We start from the raw sequence: 9,163 nt of genomic DNA, 5'->3' as shown, positions 1-9,163 counted from the left end.
CTCGTGACTCTCGGGACTATAGTGACTCAGATGACTACAGAGTGACTGGCGACTCAATAATACTACCGAATGACTAGCGCCTCACTTGACTACCAGGTGACCAGCGACTCACGTGTCTACTGAATTACTAGCGAACTAGTGACTGACATGACAAAATAAGACAACAGCTTATTGGTTTTAGACGGGACACAAAAAGTTCTCACCTAGGTAAAAGTCCTGTGTTTTTTTGACCCATCCACATCCGCTCCCACCAGCTCTATAATTCCTCATGCTTTACATTATGTCAATTGCCCTGAGCGTCTAATAATGACGCAGGTGAGTTTAAACTAGAAAGCCTGGTGCGGTGCATACAGACGCTAAAGGGTGCCTCCGTGCGTCTGTATCAGACGACCGCGGGGCACTGATCGAGTGTCGATATTTGACGAGATATGTGTCTGAAAAATGAGTGAGAAAGTTTGCATTTCAGTGCATTGTGCTATGCCACTTGAGTAGTCTGCTATATTACCAAGAACATAGAGTAGAGGTCCCTTGATTAGTTGTCCCATCAATAGCCATGCAATTGTGTGAAATGTACCTTTTATATGTGTTCAATTTCCTCATAGAAAAAGTGCCTCTCCTGGGTGGCTGGTTTGAGAAAAGTCCAGAGTCAGCTGAGGTTCAGGAGGCGATTCAATATGCTGTGAAGATGCACAACACTCACTCCAAGAGCAAGAGGATGTTCAAGCTCGTCTCCATCACCGGCGCTCAGGCACAGGTCAGATTCATTTTTCAGACACAAAGGAACTTCCATGCAACACACCATGTCACCACCATCTAATAGTTCTGCTCCCGGTCCACTTATGTCATTAGGTGACCAACATGATCAACTTTAAAATTGATGCAGTCCTGGGAAAAACCAAGTGTCTTAAGGGAGAAAACCATGACCTGAACAGCTGCAGTCTTGTGAAAAAGGTACATTTTGTTTCACGTGTGCGATTGTATGTGTTCACAAAGTTATGTTCAACTCAGCAATGATTATTTTCTCAACAATGACATTCATGCTTTTATGTCTTATATAATTTCCTAATACGAAGACAGATTATTACGTGTTGTCTTTTACCGTCAGGTTTTGGAGAGTTCCCAATTCCTATGAAATGGTTATTGTTGTTTCCCTCTCCGCAGCATCTGAAGTGCCACTTTGTGGTGACGTTCAACCCCCGCAGCAACAAACATGAGCTGCAGAAATCCAAGTGCATGAAAATTGTGGAGAAGGTTTAACTTTTGAATTGGCTTAACTTTTTTTGTAGTTTGGCTCTATAGCTTTGATTACCTTATTGCATTTTGATGGGTTCAAAATATTTTGCAGCTGGTTTTCAGTGCTGAATGTGTGGTTGTCTCCATGGACAACTTGTAACAATAACACATCACGGTCTTAATAAAATATATTTGGAAAACTTTTTTACCATGATGTGGAGATTCTTTGTAGATTGCGGCTCGATAAATAATGTCTTTTTATTTGTGGTTTTGTACTCTGTCAAAGAAAACACTTGATGATTAAAATGATTGCTTGCTTTGGGCATATAAATTGATTGATTGACGTTGTAGGTAAGAGGTAAAGAACATTTGAGTTTGAATTTATTTATTGCTGTGGTTTTTACATACATGAATCAATAATGTGAATACACACATTGCCACTCGTAAATGAAGTTTTGTGGATATCTTGTGGAACCATCATCAAATCATATACGCATCTGTTCCCATAATTCAAGCCTTTAATTCTTCCATAATCACTCAAAAGTCACAATAAAAAATACAAATACATACTGTATGTGCTGAAATTAACAATGCATTGTAACATATTTTGTTGCATTGAAAGTCCCTGGTATTTGTTAAAATCACTAAAGTGGGTCCACGGGCTTATGAAGCCTTAAATTTAGGAATTTTGCCTCTTAAAATAGGTGAGAATGAGTTGAGGTCATTGTTTTCATTGTGCTCACGACTCTGGAAGCTTGGAGCAATCTATAACTCATCAAGGTGCTATAACTCATTACTAATTTCTTTTTTACTCACTTTTAAAATTCAAGTTAAATAATAAGAAGAGAAATGATGTATTTATGGTGTCATGGTTGAGCTCCAAGGGGAAACTCCCTGAACTGTTTCAAGTGGCAGCCAGACGAGGCTTGCAGACGTAAGATACAAAAATCCATATGTGAAATGTATGTATGTATGAATGTACATGTATATACTTATACATATATGTATGACTGACTTCTTAATCAAAAATAACTCATGCTGTATTAGATCTAGAAGGAACAAGCCGCTCCTCTTTACTGAAGGACCCTACTAAAGAATCCCCGACAAGTCATTTGTCTGACGTGTTGACACAGTGACAAAAGACCTTATCTGTCCACTGTGGACACACAAAGATAAATTCTACAACGTACTCATCTACATCCAAAGGTTTCACATTTCTTAGAATGGAAACTTGAGCTTTTCACAGTTTTGCTGAACTAAGCGTAAGTTTGAAAAACTCTCTCCAAATGATAATTCACATGAGAACATTAATTGCACAAAATGCACATCTTAACAAGTTAATTAGTCTCACTGAGCAAGAGAAGATTATTTTTCATAATAAATTTCATGTCAGAAAAACAATCTCCTTCGTCAAAGCCTTGTTGACAAAGAGAAATGTCATGCTGTTATCTAGTATTTCAGTAAAAGTGAAAATGAATGGACCAGCGTAGAGACCAAACCGTCTTTGGAGACGGGGCTCGCCCAACCAACATCTGTGGATCTCCTCCACAACAACCACACAGTGAAGCCCTGCCCTGCCACACGCTCTCCATTTCTCAAAAGGGAACCATAGTTGGGGCTCCTTGGCGAACATCGCATGGAAACTCTATCCTTTTAATAGAACAACCAGTTACCATTTATTCTCGTTGGGCCATTCGTCATGTCAGAGGAAAATTAGACTCAGTGCTGGGTAATAGCAGGCTGTCTGGTGGGCTGGCAAGGGTTTAGAAAGTCTTTGCCACTAAACAGCCCAGACACCACTGCTCTCTCAACACCAAACCATTATTTAACTATTAGAATGAAATGTTTTCCACTTGTAAGCAGTTTCCTGTTTCACACACACACACACACACACACACACACATACACACACACACACACACACACGCACACACACACAACTCTTGCCTGTATGGTTGCTCCATTTGGTCAAGTGGAAATAGTCTAGATGTCTTGTGAATCCTTCAGCCTGATGTATTTGGTATCAACGGTTGGCTGCGGAGTGAGTTAGGAGATCTCTGGCCCCTCAGTGAGGCTCTGGTAGGATACGTATGTTTGGACTCCATGGCTATCTCAGGGACAAACCAGGTATAGGGTAAAATGAGCTCGGCATGTTGGCCTTCATCATCCTGGTTTTCGGGCCTTCGCCGTCTTGGTTTTATACAGACGCCATCTTGGTTTTATGCAACCAAAAGAATGTGTAATTAAGTACAGCCGAATAAGCTGAATAAGACCTTTTGTATGCGACCAAAACTGTTACAATGCACTGATTCCAAGTCTTGGCACCACAGAACCGAAAGGAATGAGTACACATGTTGGCAGTCATTGTTTCAAACTGTATATCAATTCACACATTTATGTACATCTATATAGATTAATTTGCTGGTTATAACTAACTTCTGAAATATCAATACACCAAAGACAGAAAGCAGAACACGAGGTCATGCTGGTCCCATAACTTTTATTTATCAAAACACACACCACTGATTTACAGGTATTTACAACAGCATCTAACATGAATATCTTCTACTTAATTTAGAGATTTTTAAAAAAATGAAGGAAAAGAAAAGTGATGAATAAAAATGACGTAAGTGACCCAGTTTGTAAGACTTGAAACAGAGTCGTGTATCTTGTCAGTGTGTCAGGTAGGTGCGGTTTTCCAAAACCGTCACCTTTGTGTTTCACACCCAAACCTTCTCTAAACTTGTTTACAAAGTTAAAGATGTCGGACGTTGGACAGCTACTCTTTGGTCCTTAAAGTGGTGTTGATGAATGATGGGTTTAGTGTCTGTGATTCAGATCGGCAGTCTTCAGACACTGGTCTCAATGTGAGGGGACATCTTACAGGTCAGCGTGTGGGTTAGGAGTCTATGCTGCTGGTGGTACCTGACGCACATGCACACACACACACACACACACACAGACACAAAACATACATGTATACAAACACCATGAGTGAGCTGCAAATCGATGAAAGGTAATTTACTGTAAGATAATGGCGCCATCGCCTGCCATAGAAGTGTTACTACAAGGATTTTGTCTTCTAACGCTTTCAAATGAATATCATCTATGTGCATCTATGACATGCAAATGGAGTAGTGTAGAGAAGTGAGTGATTTGATGTTGTTGTTTCATATCGCGAGTGTGATGCCCCAAACCAGACTTCACTATCTTTAATTCAATGCACTGCAACATTTCCTTAGGACTCTGTAGATGTCCATTCTCTCACAATCAGTTCTTACGGAAGCTAATGTCATCAATAAAGGAAGTATTTAAGTGCAAAGGCTTATATACTGACTTGCTGATGACTCTCTGTATCACTCTGTTCTCCTCCTCTCTGAGTTTCAGAAGAACCTGCTCCAGGATGGGAAGCTCCAAGTTCAGATACTGGGCTACCTGAGAGGGGAGGAGAGAGCAACAGAATAAAGGTAATCTTCTATTTCATTTGAATCTCCATCTTATCCTTTGCTGCTGAAATTACTTGGAGAAAAGCACAATCCTTATTTCTAACGCGAGCAAAAAAACGAAAATGCTTTCACTGTTACTTCCAAGTGGATTTACACAGCAACTTTAAGACTTGCAATGGCTCTTAACAACTTCTCCATACTAAATCCAAGACATCATTTTTTCTCTGGCACTCTCTTAAAGATGTGTTAACATCACTAGAGGTAAGATTCAAGTAAAACAGGCCTACATTTTCAATGACTATCTGCCGAGAAGAATTGACATGTATAAGTCTCTTCAAAACAGGCTGTTCATGCCAATACACTTCACATTAATGATTTGGTCTGGTCTCTGTATGTTAGCCTCTCGGGAGGCGGGGCTAGGACACTCACGTCGTTGCTGACTTCCTCTTCGTCCATGTCGATCAAAAAGATCTTCATGATGTCGTCGGAGGGTCCCTGAAGTATGCGCTCCCACAGGGGCTGGTCTCCGTCACTGAGCTTCCTCTTTTCTGGAGAACACAGGGACGGACACGCAACATCAGCAAAGTGATCGTTGTCCTAGAACAGTATTTCATTTAGCATGTGACAAAAAAAAACGTACCTCCGCTCTGGTGAACACAGTACAGAGCGAACTCCTGGGGATCGTTCTCTATCTGTAGGAGGAAAAATACAAGACGAGTGTTTAAACGTCGGTTGAAAAAGTTCTTTTATGATTATATTATTTTTTATCTAATTGATCACATTAATTCACAACCCGTATTTCTGGGTTGTTTTGATGATTTATAATATAATAATGTTTTTATGCCTTCGAGCTGGCGATAGCCATGGCCGGAGGAACTATGTGTTGTCCTTTTGTGTCTCCGTCTGTCCGTTCGGTCCATTCCAGGGACGCCTGGCGGAACTTTTTTTAAAATTTGTTCCAAATGTCCAGTTTGACTCTGGAGCGAACTGATTACATTTTGGAGGTAAAAGTTCAAGTTCACTGGGACATCACATCTGTCCCATTCTTGTGAAGGCAATATCTCAGGAGTGCTTTGAGCTAAATTCTTCAAATTTGGCACAAACGTGCAGTTGGTCTCAAAGATGTACTGAATAGAACTTGGAGGTCAAAGGTCAAGGTCACTGTGACCTTAACTCAAGAATTAAAAATGTTCATCATGACAATATCACACAAATGTCTAACAGGATAAAATGATGAAGTGATGACATTTTGGACTGCAAGATGACTGGTTACACAACCGCAAGGCTTTCCCCCCCCAAATTATTAATGCACACTGTTATTTTTAATTTCATCAACAGTCTAATCAATATAATATATTACAAACAAGGTTGGATGCCACTAATGAGAGTCCATTTGAGTCAGTTTGAACTACGTATAAAATGCTTCATGCTTCATACATACGTTTGGTTAAAATCACTGTGACTTCACGTGCACTTTGAAGAACGTGCACTAAAGCTCACCTTGAACTTGTTCAGCAGCTGTTCGATGACCTGGTTTGTGGTCATCCTGCTGGAGATACGAACTTTAGTCGGAGTGCCGAAGGACGGTGTGAAGATCGACGTCTGTGGGACACAAGGGAGACGGTGAGCTACAGTGCAGATGTGAGCGAGATAAAAAGAGAGACAGATGTGCTGCATGGAAAGAGAGGGGAGGGTTGAGCTTAATGATGTAATAGAAAGATTAGATAAAAACTGAGAAAATGTCATGCTGGGCATAAGCCTATGGAATGCCATTTAAGTCCATTTTAAATAAATAAATACATGAATATAGTTCAATAAATCAATATATAGTAGGTCCCTCCGCCTCACTCCCCGCCGCTAGGAGACAACTACGCTACTTTATTTATTTATTTGAAGTTGACTGAAATGGCATTCTGTAGACACCTACCTTATAGTTGTAGAAGTGTCCGTTGATAGAAAAGCGATGTTGTCTTTCCTTCTCTCTCTGCGCTGCCGACTTCCCCCTCCCCCTCCTCCTCTTGACCAATGAGGCGTCGCTCATGCAGCGAAACAGGTTGGACTCCGCCTCCAGCTCGGAGTTCTTCTGCCGCACGGGACGCAGTGTGGTCGTCTCATAAACGGCCCGGCCTTTCGGAGAGCACACAGACGCGCGGATAAAATGTCTCATATTCAACATTTGTTGTGAATAACACTGTCGTATCACAACAAGAACGGAGTAGGCTACTTCTTCCACCGCTGCTCCGTTGAGATAACATTGTTGAGAATTGCATTATGGGATATGGGAGGGAACATGAAAGCAACCTGGTAAAGGTTTGGTGACCACTGTGTCCTGCGGTGTCTCCGCCATCTCGTCTATCTGGTGAAGGTCATTGTACTCTCCCCACCGGGACATACCCCTACAGAGAGACACAGAGAGTGACTTAAGCATTTTGACATGCATAGAAACATCGATGAAGTTTTACATCCTTTCAATCTTGGCGTGAAACATTTTCACACGACTGCTGATCTGTTTAAAAGCTCATGTTATTGTGTGTTGCACGAAGGACAAATGCATTGCAAAATGTGTCATGTCCTGAACTATAGAGGTTGCTCATGAAGAACAGCTGCAGTAACTTGATTAAGGGCTGTTCAGTTGTTCAAAGTTGGCAAATACAAAAATCCATTGCTTATTTACGACTGCCTCTGTACAAAAGTGCGTTTGTTAGAATTATCTACCTAAGAGCCAAATATTAAATTGTCATGTAAAGATGACTAAAAAGCTAAAGAAAAATCTCGCTTTTCAAACTAAACCAATCCTTCTCATTGTGGAATTTTCGGGCGTGACATTCAGATGATTCCATGCAGCAAAGAGAGATTTCCCTAGCAGAATAACCCACAGAAAGATGAGTATTTCTCTTTTGCTATTGCCGATCGTACCTCTTGTCCCCGATGGGGCTGATTGGACTGGTGGGGTCGGGTGAGGTCAGAGGAGCGAAAGGGGGCATCTGTTTGTCATCCTGTATTTTCAGCCTGATGAGTCTGCGCACTCCCCAGGAGATATTCAGGAAGCCCTCCACCACCACCTCTCCATCGCCGCCCTGTTACAGAGACAGACACCTGCATGGTGTGAAGTTACAGTCATACATTTGATTTTTAAAAGCAGCGATGTAATAGCTAATCAATTTAGAGAAATTATATGTGTGTGGACTTTTTCTCATGGTCAACATCCACAGCTGTGACTCGCCGCAAAGTTCTTATAAACGTCCAGAGGCAATACAAAAGGCTTCCCGGGAGGAATTATGAATTGTGTGTAACAGCATATAATGTTTGAATCATAATTATAACACACCTGAGAGTAGCTGAGGTGCAGTTGAGTGTGGTCCTTCAGGAAGCAGTTGTAGGTGTTCAGCAGGGAGAGAAACTCTGCTCTGAAATGAACACAACACACAGCAGCATCCACTCGACGTGTAAACAACACCGACATCCACTGAACATGGAAATGATATATGTCACAGTTTGACATGTAAATATCGTCACTGTCAAACCTAAATATGACAACGCTGTATCTGTATTTTGCCAGTAAAAATGAATATAGACTAACATTACTCAGAGTAACAGGGACATATTGCTAACATTTATAGGCATGTAATAACAACAGTTAGAGTACAACCGTGTTGTACAATTTCACTGGCTCGTCAATGAATGACAGTTTATAATCTCCTGTGATTTAACACGTCCCATAGCCTCTCAAACACAGAGATGCTCACAAGTCACTGTATGCAAGTCTCAAGTCCCTGTGTGTGTGTGACTGAAGTGCGACTTGAGTCCAACTCCCAACTCGGCACAGTAGACAAATGTTTACAGCAGTCAAATGCTTGTTCGTGTTTACCTTCAGCTTGGTTGTCATTGTGTTTAGCTGCATGTATCTGCGTGTGTACATTGCATAGCAACAAAAAAAACTGAACCATGTTCCTTGTATGTATGTATATATGTTCACATACATGGATTCTACTTCTGACTAAACCATGAGTATAATTTTGTTCTACATATACTTTAGGTACTTTTGAGCAAAACTCAAAGCGTCCCACCTGGTCAGTGTCCTCCCGTCCCCCGCCTGGACCACTGGGAGAAGGGCTGCTTCGTTCATCTCTGGTCACTGTAGAGAGGGAAATAAACAAATGAACAAGTTAACTTTAATCTTTAAACATGAAAATCTGGAGCTCGACAAACACTAGAGGCTGCCCACTTGTTGAACGGTGCTTCCACCTGAGCGGCATTACACATGACATCAGGGAGCAAGGAAACGCACAAGGAATTTAAAGGATAAGAGTCTTACCTCTCTAACATGACAATTCAGAGCTCTGTTCTTACTTCTGCTTCTTTGTCCCTGTCTTTTTCTCTCTGGGCTTTAAATATCTCTCTCTCTCTCTCTCTCTGAAGTTTTTGTGTTATATTTACCACTCTCTCTCTCTCTCTCTCTCTCTCTCTCTCTCTCTCTCTCTCTC

At 41.2% G+C, this 9,163-nt stretch overlaps 2 protein-coding genes across 3 annotated transcripts in view; one reads left to right on the top strand and one right to left on the bottom strand.

Annotated features, from left to right (window-relative positions):
* Window positions 1–1,403, top strand: part of LOC116388319 (cystatin cpi-2) — a 6,329-nt gene extending 4,926 nt beyond the window's left edge. The window contains exons 3-5 of the mRNA XM_031856035.1: window positions 603–754; window positions 850–951; window positions 1,162–1,403. Coding sequence (XP_031711895.1) covers window positions 603–754; window positions 850–951; window positions 1,162–1,257 — 350 coding nt within the window. The 3' untranslated portion in view covers window positions 1,258–1,403. The remainder of the gene's footprint in view (window positions 1–602; window positions 755–849; window positions 952–1,161) is intronic.
* Window positions 1,404–3,716: 2,313 nt separating this feature from the next.
* The window catches only part of rassf6 (Ras association domain family member 6), a 7,395-nt gene continuing 1,948 nt past the window's right edge, over window positions 3,717–9,163 (bottom strand). Inside the window, exons 2-11 of one of the 2 annotated variants that reach the window (XM_031855778.1) lie at window positions 8,747–8,814; window positions 8,008–8,086; window positions 7,596–7,756; window positions 6,981–7,075; window positions 6,607–6,806; window positions 6,180–6,281; window positions 5,320–5,371; window positions 5,109–5,227; window positions 4,571–4,668; window positions 3,717–4,158 (exon numbers count right to left, since the gene is read on the bottom strand). In XM_031855778.1, the coding sequence (XP_031711638.1) occupies window positions 4,083–4,158; window positions 4,571–4,668; window positions 5,109–5,227; window positions 5,320–5,371; window positions 6,180–6,281; window positions 6,607–6,806; window positions 6,981–7,075; window positions 7,596–7,756; window positions 8,008–8,086; window positions 8,747–8,805 (1,041 nt within the window). In that variant the 5' untranslated portion in view covers window positions 8,806–8,814 and the 3' untranslated portion in view covers window positions 3,717–4,082. The other variant, XM_031855777.1, reaches the window with a different exon arrangement.

This window comes from Anarrhichthys ocellatus, unplaced genomic scaffold (assembly GCF_004355925.1).
Source record: "Anarrhichthys ocellatus isolate YVR2014 unplaced genomic scaffold, GSC_Weel_1.0 scaffold16, whole genome shotgun sequence".
Lineage (NCBI taxonomy): Eukaryota > Metazoa > Chordata > Actinopteri > Perciformes > Anarhichadidae > Anarrhichthys > Anarrhichthys ocellatus.
Note: the sequence above shows the minus strand (reverse complement) of the source record. Positions and strands in the feature narration are given on the sequence as shown.